This window comes from Primulina eburnea, chromosome 11 (assembly GCF_022965805.1).
Source record: "Primulina eburnea isolate SZY01 chromosome 11, ASM2296580v1, whole genome shotgun sequence".
Classification (NCBI taxonomy): domain Eukaryota; kingdom Viridiplantae; phylum Streptophyta; class Magnoliopsida; order Lamiales; family Gesneriaceae; genus Primulina; species Primulina eburnea.
Genome location: NC_133111.1, coordinates 40,725,233 through 40,739,960, shown reverse-complemented (window position 1 = coordinate 40,739,960; position 14,728 = coordinate 40,725,233). Strand labels below are relative to the sequence as shown.

The following is a 14,728-nucleotide window of genomic DNA, read 5'->3' as shown; positions in this document are numbered from 1 at the left end:
ATTTAACACGAAATAAAGATTGTTAATGTCAGATTATGGCCTTAATTGGGAGGCTAACAGTCAGATTTTCACCTATAAATATCACCCTCAAACACCTGAATTTGTTTACCAAAATCTTGAGTTATCACTTGAAACTAGAGCTAAGAGAGTGCATTTTCGAAGCTGTAAGAATCCAGTAACAAGGCAAGCAGATTCCCAGATTTCAACCGAAATTCTTTAAGCAAGTTACTGTAAGTGGGCTTATGTATAAATAACTTGAAATCCGTTTTGATAATTCTGTTCTAAAGATCAGTTTCTGTATGTTTGATTTCAGATATATGATTTTGAAGCACTGAAACTCCCTAGTGAACTAATGGTAGGAATATGTATTCTGAACATTTCTGAATTCTGATTCTGATTCTGATTCTGGCCTCACCCCTTAGAGGAAAGAACATATAGGGGACTGATATCAGTTTAACCATGAAATTCACTAACGTGCTCAGTGCTTACTAATTCTGAATTCTGTTCTGTAATTTCTGAATTCTGATTACTGTTCTGAAAACAAGAGTTCTCTGTGTATTATCGTATTACTGTTTCTGTTGAAAACGATTTCGAAACTGGGAGTTATTCCCGCCCTCGCTTACTGAGTGACAATCATATCACTCACCCACCAAACCCATCTCAGATAAGAACGAGGAAGAGTTGATAGAAGAAGAGGAGCAACGTCAGTTTTGGGGCTGGTGATGAAGATCGTGGTTCTTTGTTCTGATTTATGTTTTGTATTCCGCTGCATCTGTTCAGACCTTGTAATTATAATTGGTTTTACATTTCCGCTGTAAAACTTTATTATTCGAGTTGTATCAGACAATGAATATTCAGTATTATGAATAAAAGACTGGTTTCTGAAATTTTGTACTTCTGAGGCTTGTTGTTTTCGAATGTAAATTTGAGAGCAACGCCGGTGTCAACTAACCCCCGTCCCGAGGCGTGACAGTTGATGTCCTCATAGAGCGGTTATTATTAGGGGCTCAAATATAATACAATAGTAAATATAAAAAATTAAAAAGGGTAAAACAGGAAAGAAAGTTGGTGTCCTCATAGAGCGGTTATTATTAGGGCCTCATACTTAATATAATAGTATAGATAAAATAGTATAGATGTGCTTGATTTTTGTGATACACACATATAAATACATTAATCAGGGAAAAAAGCCAAATTTCTAGCCTAAATGTTAGAAATACACCAAACGGCTTGTCTACTTGTAAATAATACTGTTTAGCCGGTTGTTGTATGTGTTTCTTTTCTTTCGACTCACCTAATTCAGTATCCCTCCGAATGCAATAATTGTTTTTGCTCAAAGAACGATTGAAACATGAAATCCGAATTATCATACATTTTAAAATATTCGAATTATATGTTATCATCGTTACCCGTCCTAAAATATTTATTAAAATTATTTGTCCAAAAAACAGAAGCCGCGTGATCAACATAGAACCCCACCTCCCCCATATATATGCAAATGTCATTACCAAGAATTTTTAAAACACTCTCCTCTCCTTCTCTCTTGGAGTGATTGGATTTTCTTTATATATATAAGCTGAATTGCAGTCTCTTGTTTTTATCTTGAAATAAATAAATTTATACATATTTATTTATTTTTATGGAAAACATATTGGGTTTGCTTAGAATCAGAGTGATAAGAGGCATAAATCTAGCGAAAAGAGATGTAAGAAGCAGCGATCCTTACGTGATAATTAGACTGGGCAAGCAGGTTTGTGATCTTTCTTTCTTTCCCCACGGCCTCTTTTTATTTGATTTAATTTTATTATACGAATTTATATATGGAGTTTTTGTGTGAAGAAATCTGGCTGTCATAAATGGTTTTTGTTGTTTGTTTTAAGTTTCTTGACTGAATTTTGTCAGAATTTTTCTAAAAAAATCATGTTTCTTCATATATATATATATATATAAATATTATAAATAATATGCAGAAGTTAAATCGAGTGTTAACTCCGGCCATTGAAAATTTTGATTTTTCTGCTTTTCTTCTCGGTTGATGCCTTCTAAGCACTTCACCCTCTCGATAGATGATGTATATTTCTTATGAGGTGTGTGTTTAGGGACCTCAAACGCTTGTATATATAGTCGTCTCATACCATCAATTAGTTAATGTGGGAGCACGAGTGTCAACGGAAGAATCGTGTATACGCATCTAAATTTTCTTGGCCGTCGCCAATTTCAATTTCTACACGCTACTTCTTTTAATATGTGTCATGTTTTTTTTACAAATTTCTAAAACAAAATCTTGAATCAAAGCATGATTATTTCTTTTTTATTTTTCAGGTTTTGCTTATAAACTTTGAAAATTTTATATAGTGGCAAACTAAGTAACGGGATAATTTGAGGAACATATTTGTGAAATTAAGGAGGCCAACTATCATGTCCTTTAAAAAAGTGTACCGCACTTACAAATTTTTGTGGCACAAATTAACTTGACTTCATAAATCTTATCGAATAATTTCTTACTTTAGTGGCACTCAAGATTTTCTGGAACTTTGCAACTAATTTACACGACTAATTTTCGTCGTATATGTTTCATTTTATAATGAATTTGTACGATAAATGAAATGTTTGTTATATAAACTAAAACGTAAGAGAAATTAAGGTTATATTTGGTTGGATTGATAAGGTGTTGGATTGTTTGATAATTCAACAGAAAATTTAGATTCGGAGTATTTTTTTGAGTCTGAGGTACATGTCTCATACTTGAAAACTTGATGTGAGATGAACTACAAATTATCGATAGATTTAGAGTACTTCTTCGCGTAGCTTATTATTATATATTTTAGTTATAATGAAGCAAATTTTTGAATGCTAAAGCACTAAAATCTAACTACTATTGAATCAGAAAGTCAAGACTCGTGTTGTGAAAAAGAATGTTAATCCAGAATGGGACGAAGAGCTGACACTATCGATTGCTGATGTTCCAAATATCCCAATCATATTGGTAAATTATTTTTATTATATTAAATTCTGGACATTCTTCCCTTGAATCCAATCCTTAAATTGTGCGATATATTTCATTTTGTCGCAGCGAGTATACGATAAAGATACATTCACCCCGGACGACAAAATGGGGGAGGCCGAATTCGACGTTACGTTAGGCCGTTTCTTGAAGTCGTTAAAATGCAGCTGGAGAATGTTGTAAATGGAACCGTGATCACAACCATGAAGCCCAACAGACACAACTGCCTAGCTGAAGAGAGCTATGTTGCATGGGAAAATGAACAAGTGGTCCAACACATGTTCTTGAGACTTACAAACTTCGAGTGCGGTGAAGTCGAGCTCAAGCTGCACTGGATCGACGGTTCTGGAAGTTGTCTGGAGAGTTGAGTTTGCGCGTGCATACTCGACAAACTTGTAGCGGCTTGGGATCAAGTTGGTATTGTAATGGAAGCTTTTAGTTCTTGCTAATGCATGTTTTGTATGGAGCTTGAGATTGGTAATAAGTTGTGTACTCGGCTATCTTTTATGTGACATAGTATTTAACATTTTATTCACTGCTAACATGCTTGCTAGTTGATAAGACAGACTCAAGAAATGCGTGACCCTTTTTCTTATATTTATATAATTTTCCTTAAAAATTATTGCCGGCCATTATTCCAAAGAATAAATTTAGATTCAAGTATTTTTGGTTGGACATAATGATATTACAAGTTTCACATATTTAACATTTTCTGCAAATATGCATCGTTTTGTGCTAATATATATCTATACTATATTATTAAGTTTGAGATACTTAGAGTAACTAGTTTTTGGTGTCATGTCTATTTTAATATATATATATATATATATATATATATATATATATATATATATATATATAAAGTGTTCAAACTTTAATACAAGCCACATGTAGTTTAACGGATAGTGTCTTTGCTTTCTTAAATATTAAGTTGTATGTTCAATTCGTAATTTATTTATTTTTTCTCTTTCTTTTTTCTATTTATTTTTGTAATTCATATATCAAATTTACAGTGTAGTCTCTCACTATTTCTTATAATTAAATTTTGATCATCATTTAAATATAAACAAAATACATTATAAAAAATATTGTACAAGCACGAAACACATGTATCGGTGTACTAGTATATAGAAAAGAAGATAGCAGTCATAAAATTGACTAGACTTTACTTATTTTAGGCTCTAATTATTCTCTAAAATTGCAAGTTTCCGATATTTGAGGAAAAATACTTACATTTTTGTATGCAAAAACGGCAAACACGGATGGCCAAACATGGATTTACTCATTCCGAGCCACAAGGATTGCCATATGCTCCAAAGAACCCATACATTATAAGTTAATTGAACGTACTCATTCTTCAACACTCTCAATCTCCTAACAAAAAAAAAATATATTTCTCCAAACTAAATTCTCTATTAAAAATCGCCAACAATGGGTGACGATCCACAGGATGTAGCGGACCGGGAGCATATTTTCAAGCGATTTGATGAGAATGGCGATGGAAAAATCTCAGCTGCGGAGTTGGGAGAGGCCCTCAAGACATTAGGCTCGGCTACGGCCGAGGAAGTTAAGCGGATGATGGACGAAATCGATACCGATGGTGATGGATTTATTTCGTTCGAGGAGTTTACTGAATTTGCTAGAGCTAATAGGGGCCTAGTAAAGGATGTTGCCAAGATTTACTAATCTTATATTTGAAATTTTTTGGCTGATTTTTTTTTTTTTTTTTAATTGTTCGTGGGATTGAGAATTATGATATAATCATGCATGTTCTAATGCTTTGTTGTATGTTTGAGGCACCCACATTATATTATGAATATTACACCAATCAAATATAATGGCCCCATGTAAAAAAAAACTGAAATCAATTTAGTAAAACACCAGTAACGTTAATTCATTTTCATTTTCTCTAGAAAATAAAAAAAATGGAATCGAATCGAATCGAATCGAATTCAAATTTATCGAACCGATGTTCCAATTAATTCGATTTGATCGTGGTATATGTTCCATGTTACAATGGAAAATATATTTTCTGTCCAAGAATATATAAAATTGGAAAATTGAAGCATGATCTATGCTTAATTATCTTGTTAATTTTTATTTTTATCCCTAATTGAGAGAGATCAACCAGCACAATATTACAACCAAATATGATTAATTAACATAACAAATTCATTGAATAACAGATCAACTAATTACAACCCTTCGACAAAATACAAGCCCATGTGCTTATAATGGCATTCATGAATATTCAAATTAATGGTCAGAGATAAGTAGTAGCTCTTGTATAATGTTGCTGAAAACTGCGATGGTAATTGAGAGGTCAGATCTTCACTTAGGGAGCTCATATCGGACTCTCGAAATTTGGAAGCACAAACAAGAATGTTAGAAGGGGACCGGAAGGTTGTTCCGGCGTAACCCCTCCGACGTTAAAGTCAAAGAACAGAAAACTGAGAGAATACTGTGTGTGCTCAGAGAGAGTGATAATATTAATGAATAAACAATGAATGAAACCTGATATTTATAGGAGAAGAAATAAAGTCTGATTTGGTAGGTCTAGATTCTCTGAATCTTGGATGTGATTAGATTAAATCTTCACGTGTTTTTATCTTTTTGGGCTTTATTTCTGTGCGCTACCCGTTAATGTCTGAATGAGAGCTCTCCTAAGCATGAGCCCGTCTATAGTCTGGATCCTGTGGGAGCTCGGCCGAGACATTCCCAATTGACACGTCACCATAATCTGGGAGCTCGGCTTGATTCGTGATGGGAGGTCAGCCACCTCTTTCTGATTGGCGAGATTACAGGCGTTTGGGAGATCGGCTTAGATGACATCCCGGATGACCTCCCACCAGTTTCGTATGAATGAGTGAATTCCCGACGGGTTCAGACATTAAGATGACTTTCCGGGACTTTCCGAGTACTGGGCCCATATACACCTGGGATATCAAGAGTGGGCCGGACCCATCTCCGGTAAAAGATATTTTGTATTTTTAGATGATTAAATTAAATCAGAATCCAAGAAACCAAAATTATTCTTTTTGATCTAATGATATCATATATATAGAAACGAAAATTCGATCTATAACATACACGACTCTTCAACAAATATTACACGCTTTCATGAAAATCAATCATGAAACAAGATGTTGCTTCCAAAGAGTTGATTTATCCATTGTGAATGATTGTTTGGTTTCTGAAGAGCATTTGAGGGCGTTGGCACATTGCCCTCAAGCTCCCACGAGCTTTTGGGGACGTTGCCTTACCCTGTAACTTTCGCAGCGGTAAATATTATTCGTTATCGACAAACTAAATAATTATGAAAATTGTTCTAACAACGAGCAATTGAATTCTACCAGCTTTTGAAAGCCTAGATCGCCCCTGCTTTTGGATCGACAAAGTAAATTTCAGGATTGCCGGTGCATTTTTTGTTTACCGTTATCCACTCAAACTGGAAGTTTGCACATTCTCTTTCACTGTCCTCACAAGCAATAGTTGGTATTTTAAAGCAATACATAACAAAAGTAAGAATTGCTTGCAAGAAAAATTTAATCATGACCTCTTGTAGAGAACCACCTATTGTCCCACTCTTGGATTCACTTCACCATTTTTCTACCAAATATTTAAATCGGAGCATTTTACTTCTCATGGACACCGTGGGTAAACCCAGATACAAATCATGTCGTTTTACCACTGAAATAGTCAGAATTAATTTCAACTTATCCATCAATAGCGTATTGGTATTTGGGCTAAATGAGATGGCTGATTTATCATAATTTATGAGTTGCCCTAATGCCTTATCGTAAAGATTTAGACCTTTTTTAACGTGAGCCCCTTCTTCCATAGTAGCTCTAAAAAACCAGACCGTCATCTGCGAAAAATAAATGTGATTTTGATGGGCTAGTAGACGCAATCTTTAACCCCTTTGTAAAAAACCCTCGCCTCGTAAGCTTTGAAAAGGTCCAAAAGAGGTCCGAAAGGCCATGGGCACACAACACAGAGATACGGAGACATCGGATAGCCCAGCTTGGTTTGATTGGGCCGGCCACCTCCTGATTCACCTTTTTTTAAAAAAAAATTCTGACACAGTTCATGATCTTATTTGTCCAGCTGTCGTCAAATCCCAGTCGGCCCATAATGCTGGCAGGAAATCCCACTCCACTCGATCCTATGCTTTACTCATGTCCAATTTTAAGGTGGCATACCGACTCATTCTAGATTATCTATTCCTCCTCCAATGATGTATTTATAATACCCAATGATGTTGTCAGTAATCAGCAGGCCCGGAAAGAAATCGCTCTAGGTATCAATAATTTTGGAAAGGATCCGCGTGAAACTAGCACACGTTTCAAAGGCTAATCGGTCTGAAAGCATTTAGGAGCGTCGTCTTTTTAATTTTCGGTATTAGAGTGACGATGGTCTCATTCCATGTGTCGAGGAAACCCCCTCATCGAGTATCTGGAGTACCGCAGTTTGGACATCACTTCCTACTAGTTTCCAGAACTTCTGATAAAAGAGGGTGGACGTACCATCCGAGCCTGGGTTTTACCTGGATGCATGTCAAAGAGAGAACGTATGATTTTGGTTTCCGTGAGCGAGCATCAGAGGGCCTGGTTCATTCGAGCATCTACTTTCGGCTCTATCACTTCCAAGACCCGATCCATATCCACCGTAGATGGGTTGTTAGACGATGTGAATAGAAACCCATAACAATCCAACATAATCTCAGCCATACCTCGATTCTCTGTGCACCAATCATCGTGGCTTGATTAAACCAAGCCGGTTATGGAACAAACTTTTTTATTTTATCCTCATTTATTTCATTCAAAACAAGTATCGGTTGCATATCTTTCCAGATGTAGTTAATGTAGATATATTAGGAAAAATAAAAAAAAGTTACTAAATGTAAAATTTTGACTATATATTTAAGACAATCGAAAAATGAAATTCATCAAATAATTTGGAACTTACGTACGAAGAATAATTAGATATAAAAACCGAACAAATATTTGAGACATATGAAAAATAAAATATAGTTTTTACATCTGGAACGGAGAGGACAATTTATGATCAGTTTCGTATCATAAATTTAAATTGCATCTTTCTCATTAAAATTTTGATGGAAATTAATAATGTAATAAAGCACAGTCTCCAGGAGACATGGGAAATGCTCTAATTCCAAAGCCAGTTTTGATTTTCCTAGAGCAAGGCCTATTTAATTACTTGTCATACATGTGGCTTAAGATTATATCTTCATCGAATTCATAATAACAAATAATTATAGTTGTACCTCATTAATGAGCACCTCGACTAGTTGAAATTTTGCTCGAGGAAATGTTACTTAATTATTCATGCCGACGCCTAGTATACATGAAGGGGTAAAAATTACACACATTATCTATATTAGTATTCCGATGTACGCGTTGCATATTTATACAGTTTTATTTATTATTTTTTTTTGCATTTTCAGAAATTTTATAATCAGTTGGATTTATTGTCACGCCCCGAGCCCGAGCCCGCACCTGCGTGACTGCACAATGGGCTCCTATAGCAACTACTTCGTATTCGTCATCGCTTTATGAAAATGATTAACCCAAGTTGCTATAGAAGTCCATTGTAAGCCATTATAAACTCATTTTAAATCTTTGATTTTTTAGATGTGGACAAAGGTATCACATTTATGGTGCATATATATTATGTGTGTGTAATTAACAGAAATATATATAGACATTCGAAGAATCTTTGTTTGTGTCGTTTATTGGAAAATGATTAAGATCTTAATAATAAATAAATATAATTGGAATGTCTATGCATGGATTTCTACACTATAATTATATAAATATACTAAAAGTTTATACATTTCAACATTCTACGCCCTCGTAACTTGATAAAACCGCGTCAATGGATCATTAAAATCCTTTTCTTTTTCTTTGTTTCTATAAATTCTGTATTTTAATCGGGGTTGGATATAAATTTTTTAATGAACATCTTAAATTATAGCGCGTACGTCAAATTTATACGTATAATATTTAAATTTATTTAATAGGAAAAGTGGTATAATTTAATCTTTTTATGTGGTGATTATCGTATCTCTGATAGAAAAAACGGATAAAAAAGTATGAGCCTGTTTATTTTGGTTATAACTATTTTTATCTTATGTATTTTATGGGTAGATAATGAAGATAATACATGTATTAAGACAACTTTATATGCAAGAGATTATATATTTTTTTAAAAAAATTATCGACGAAGAAGAGGAAAGAGAGAGAGGAATACAGGAAATGATACAATGGTACATAGACTTCATTGTACCGTACAAAGTCTTTAAATCGGAAGTAAAGAATTGAGTCTTTCTCACCATTTTGCTCCATTTAAAATGAAATTTTAAGTTAATTTTACTCTATGTGCCTCGTCTTAATTGGTAGATATTACACGTATGATAGTGTCATCATCCACTCAACACATGACACATGTGGTTAGTGATAAATCATAACCACTCATTTGTACATCATGATTGAAATCATGAGCATGATTTACCACTCAGCACATGACATAAGTTAATTTTATTCTATTTGTCTCGCCTTGGTAGATATTACTCATATGATAGTGTCTTCATCCACTCAACACATGACACATGTGCTGGGTGATAAATCATGACCTATCATGTTCCATATAGGGATGTAAACAAACCAAACCGTTCGCGAGCTATTCGGAGCTCGGCTCGATAAAAAGCTTGTTTGAGTTCGTTTGTTAATCATATCAAACCAAGTTTAAGCTCGATTTTGAGCTCGACAACTTAATCAAACCAAGCTCAAGCCTAAGCGTATTCGGCTCCTGAGCTCGCAAACAATTCGTTAATAGGCTCGCGAGCTCGAACTCGGCTCGTTTAGGTGGCTCGTTAGCTCGAGCTTGACTCATTTGTTGAGTTGACAAATATAAATATTAGTACTAATAAAAGTTAAACTTTTATGTCTAATATAAAATTAGTTCATAGATATATTTAATTTTAACAAGATCGAATCAAGCTCAATTTCGAGCTCAATTGTATGTTTTACGAGCTCGAAAACGAGCCGAGCTCAAGTCAGGCTTGTTAAATATGATAAACGAGCTATTAATAAACAAAGCTCGAGCCCGGCTTGATTAACATGATAAACGAGCTTTAAACGAGTCGAACTCGAGCTTTTCACAAGCTTAGTAATTTCAAGACAAGTCCAATTCTAGCCTGATGATAAAGGCTCGAATAAAGCTCGAGCTCGAACTCTATCAATCTTAAACGAGCCAAACTCAAGCCAGATTATAAAAGCTCGAATCAAGCTCGAGCTCGAGCTTGAGTTTGAATTAATCTTAAACGAGCCAAGCTCAAGCCTGATACTGTTCGGCTTGGTTTGGATCATTTACAACCCTAGTTCCATATATAGCTTTTTCATCTTAATGTACCGCGTTGATGAGGTGCTAGATTTAATATATTAATTATATTAAAGTTATATGATATGATCCTTATTCATTCTTATATATATACGATATTCAGAGAAAAAAAAACATGATCTCACGTATAAGAATAAATATAGATTCTTGATATATGTTTACTTTAATTAACTACGATTAGTACGTGGAGTCCTTGTGGAGTACTAATAATCTAAATGGAATTGAAAAAATGATATAAAAGAGTTCGATTTTTCACGTGCTAATGCATTTTTTAAGAAAGGAGGAAGGATCCCAGAAGACATGTAATATATAATTAATTAGTGTTCCCATTAAGTTCTTGTGATTTAGGGTGTGATCGAAGAATCTGAGAGACGTGGGCTATGCGAAAGAATCGCCGAAGGTTTTGCTGATTTCCCCTTTTAATCTTACTCGTGGAGTCCCCCATTTACTGTAACCCCTGCCAGCTAACAATCCCCATACAAATCATACAATTTTTAAATTTTCCCTTCATTGATATTTTGTTAATTCCCACCATTGTCTACATTACATCAAAATATTTCTGGCATAAAATTGCAATTTTGTTCCTTTTTCCGACATGACGGTGGTGCTTACTTGACATCGATATGTCTCTCACATATACAATGTTACATAAATGTCGACGATAAAAATGACAAGAAGAGTATCAAACATTAAAATATATATGAATAAACTTAATTTTTAATTTTATAATCTTTTAATATTTTAAATTGATCTATCCAGGCTGTTATCAAATTAATCCAAAATTGTACAAAAAATATATAATTTTTTTTAAAAAAAATTGGCCACCCGGGCTAATGTGACTCCGCCACTGCAGACACCACGTCAGTACTTCAAAAACAAAACAATAAAAGCAAAACAATATGTCAATTTATTGGATGGACACCAAACTTTACTATGTAAGATATCAAAACAAAATACAGGCCGCTTGTATAATCTTCATGAAATTTCAATATTTTTACGAAAAATTCAACGATAAATTTTAACTTGCCAAAGCATTAAAAGCTCCGTGTGGCCGCAATGGTTTCCAACCAAAGAAAAATAATCAACTAAAGAAAGCAAAAATGAAATTTTTTTCAAGTCTTATTTTTAATATGATTATTTTAATTTCAAGTATTGATATAGGGTAGAAGCCACAAAGTTTTAGCACCTACTTTCTTGGTTCTTTCTCCCACTCCTTATAAATTCTTCCTTTAATCTTGAAGCCTTTCTAGCTTCGATCTACTCTAATTAATTAACTCCTACTCGATCTTTGTACTCATAGATCCATGGAACTAGCCAACAAAAATCGTTTGCCTAACGATTCAACTTCAGCTATAATCCAAGCTAGTGCATTTTATGAAAACAATCTTGGACTGCAACCACTTGTTCATGCTTCACCAAATCCCTCTCGGAAGATCTACGGCTACAATGAGAACCAAAAGAGTGTTTATCCCGACCCCATAAGCCCCGAAAAGGCATCCGGGATAGCCAAGAATTTCCAATTAGGCAACTCTTCGGCTGTGTCTAGTCCAAGTAGTACAAATTCTAATGGAATACTAGTGTTTCCAGCTTCAACTTACAATCTATCAGAGGAGGATCATCCTGTGATGAACTTTAAGCCAGGGTATGCTAGTTTTATGCATGCTAATGGATCGTTTCTAAGCTTCGAGAAACCGAAAAATGAGGTTAAAAGAAATTTATATCCGAAGCTGATGAGCAAGGACGATGAACACTCGATTTGGGATGGTGATTTGCATACTAATAGTTACTTTAATATTCCCAAGTGCACCACCACCAGCCACGGTTTGCCGGAAACTTCCAGTAGCCACCACGCCGCGGCCCAGTTCTCGTGGCTGAATGACCAAGAGGAGAATACAGAACTAGGAAGACAAGTAGCTAGCAAAAATAAACGTCCATCCATGGTAAAATTCTAACTGTGTCATTCAAGCTGAAACTCAATTATTATTTTTTGACATGCTAATTCACCAAATAACAAAATCAAACTTCTCGCAACCAAAATCTAGGCCAGTATTATTCATGAATTTTTCGATAATCGTTGATTCTTTCGACAGGGAGAGAGTGAGCAAGCTCTAAAGAAGCAATGTGATGTTGCTTCACAAAAACTCAAATCACCAAATTCTGTATCCACGGCTAAGGATCCACAGAGTATTTCTGCAAAGGTCATTTATTTCTTCAATATATATGAAAATCAATTAGTTGATAATATGCAAAATCGAATAATAATTAATAAAGATCACTAATGAAATTTCATAGGCTAATAATTGAATTTTTGTGTATAGAATCGAAGAGAACGGATCAGTGAACGGCTTAAGACACTGCAGGATCTCGTCCCAAATGGTTCAAAGGTAATGGAGATATACTTCAAATTTATTTAATTTTTTTTTTTTACATATTATTGTTTTCTGTGCAGGACCATCCAAGATGAAACCATTTTTATTTTATATTTTTCAACATTTATTTTTAGTTCTCATTATAACTTAAATTTTGACTTGAACTGAATTTCACCACCCTCGATTTTACATTTTCTTTATATTTCATTATATGCATGGGTTATAAATTACGATTAATTCAACTTAAATTCATGATTAGTATCATCAGCAAAACTTCAAAACACTTCACAATTTACAAGCAATACTCTAAAAAAAATCAGATCGAAAATCATGTATTTTTAGTGCAAATTTATATATTAATTCTATTTTATAAAAAAAATAATTACTTCTTTTTTGACTTCAAAGCAATAAGATTTTTAAAAGAGATGCATGTAGATATATAGCATTAATCGAGACCACCGGTATAATCATATTATTATTGATAATGGATAATATAAGTGTTTTTCTTTTCTTTTTAAGACTTTTATTTTTGCATGTGCAGGTTGATTTGGTCACCATGTTAGAAAAAGCAATAAGCTATGTCAAGTTTCTCCAGTTGCAAGTGAAGGTGTGCGTGTGTGTGTGTCTATCTATCTATATATATATATATATATATATATATATATATATATATATATATCAAACGAAATTAAACTATATATACCATTAGATGGAATTTTTTTTCTTTCTAATTTTGATAATTTTTTACTGGAAATTAATTGAGATTGATGTCACAGGTTTTGGCAACTGATGAATTTTGGCCAACACAAGACGGAAAAGCTCCGGAGCTTTCTCAAGTTAGAGAAGCCATTGATGCCATCCTTGCATCTCAAAGAGACAGAAGTTCGAGCTCGAAATGATCAAAGGCGTCGTTATAATTTCAAAAGATCAGAATAAAAACTAATTTTTCTTGATAGTTTGTTTTCGGAAATATTGGGTGTTGCATCATCTTTTATTACTCACGAGATAAACATTAGTTGCCAAATTATATTTTATGTGCCTAACAAGCTTTTTAAAGTTATGTTTATGTTATGAATATTTAATAAATATATGAGATGATGTAGCACCAAATATTTGGAAAAGGATTTAATTGTATGTATTCAAGAATGAATTTGTTTGAATATATGCTGCAGTTTACGGAAAATTCATCATTTAGACATCTGCTTTGGTCTTCCTATAATAATTAATTTACTTTATTAATTTTCATATTGAGTCCATCTAGCCCACGTATAGGACGGTTTTTAGAATTATTTTCAGAGTAGGTTTCTTATTAGACGGTCTCACGAATCTTTATTTGTGAGACGGGTCAATCCTACCGATATTAACAATAAAAAATAATACTCTTAGCATAAAAAATAATAATTTTTGACCGTCTTACACAAGTTTTTGCCTTATTTTCATACATTTTATAATAAAATAATTAATCTTAAAATATTTTGAAATCTTCAATTATCGAAATTTGCAACATTAATCACCCTATTTCCTAGCTAATTGAACCACATAGGTTATTCACATGATACTAAATTGTCCCAAAATCCCAAAAATTAACTAGTCAATGATATTTGTTGCATTAATTAACTTGATTGTTCATATATACATATACATACATATATATATATATATATATATATATATATATATATATATATATAATTAACTTGATTTAATAATAAAAATTGATGCCCGCCATTTCCATTAAATTTTTCCTTTCTTAACTAATTGTTATAGTATTGATTATTCATCGCCATTTGATGCGAATGATGATAAATACATCATCTCAAATTTCTGATTTATCAGTTATTTTTTTATATAACATAATATATCATTTATTATTTTCTTCAATTGGCATATGTGGGGAAAACAATATCTAGGAGGTGGCAAAAAATAGCTAAGT

General features: G+C 33.4%; 1 protein-coding gene and 1 pseudogene across 1 annotated transcript; both read left to right on the top strand.

The window, feature by feature from the left end:
- Window positions 1-1,520: 1,520 nt before the first annotated feature.
- On the top strand, window positions 1,521-3,598 carry LOC140804668 (protein C2-DOMAIN ABA-RELATED 3-like; annotated as a pseudogene).
- Window positions 3,599-11,662: 8,064 nt separating this feature from the next.
- Window positions 11,663-13,794, top strand: LOC140805718 (uncharacterized). Its single transcript, XM_073161998.1, has 5 exons — window positions 11,663-12,366; window positions 12,517-12,624; window positions 12,745-12,810; window positions 13,337-13,402; window positions 13,572-13,794. The coding sequence occupies exons 1-5, from the start codon at window positions 11,731-11,733 to the stop codon at window positions 13,692-13,694; spliced, it is 999 nt and encodes a 332-aa protein (XP_073018099.1). The 5' UTR covers window positions 11,663-11,730; the 3' UTR covers window positions 13,695-13,794.
- The last annotated feature ends 934 nt before the right edge of the window (window positions 13,795-14,728 follow it).

Excerpts from the sequence above, each read along its gene's own strand:
- LOC140805718 (XM_073161998.1), top strand. The coding sequence starts at position 11,731 with ATGGAACTAGCCAACAAAAATCGTTTGCCTAACGATTCAACTTCAGCT. Across the intron at positions 12,625-12,744 it reads CACAGAGTATTTCTGCAAAG|AATCGAAGAGAACGGATCAG; the intron begins GTCATTTATTTC and ends TTTTGTGTATAG. Across the intron at positions 13,403-13,571 it reads TTCTCCAGTTGCAAGTGAAG|GTTTTGGCAACTGATGAATT; the intron begins GTGTGCGTGTGT and ends TTGATGTCACAG.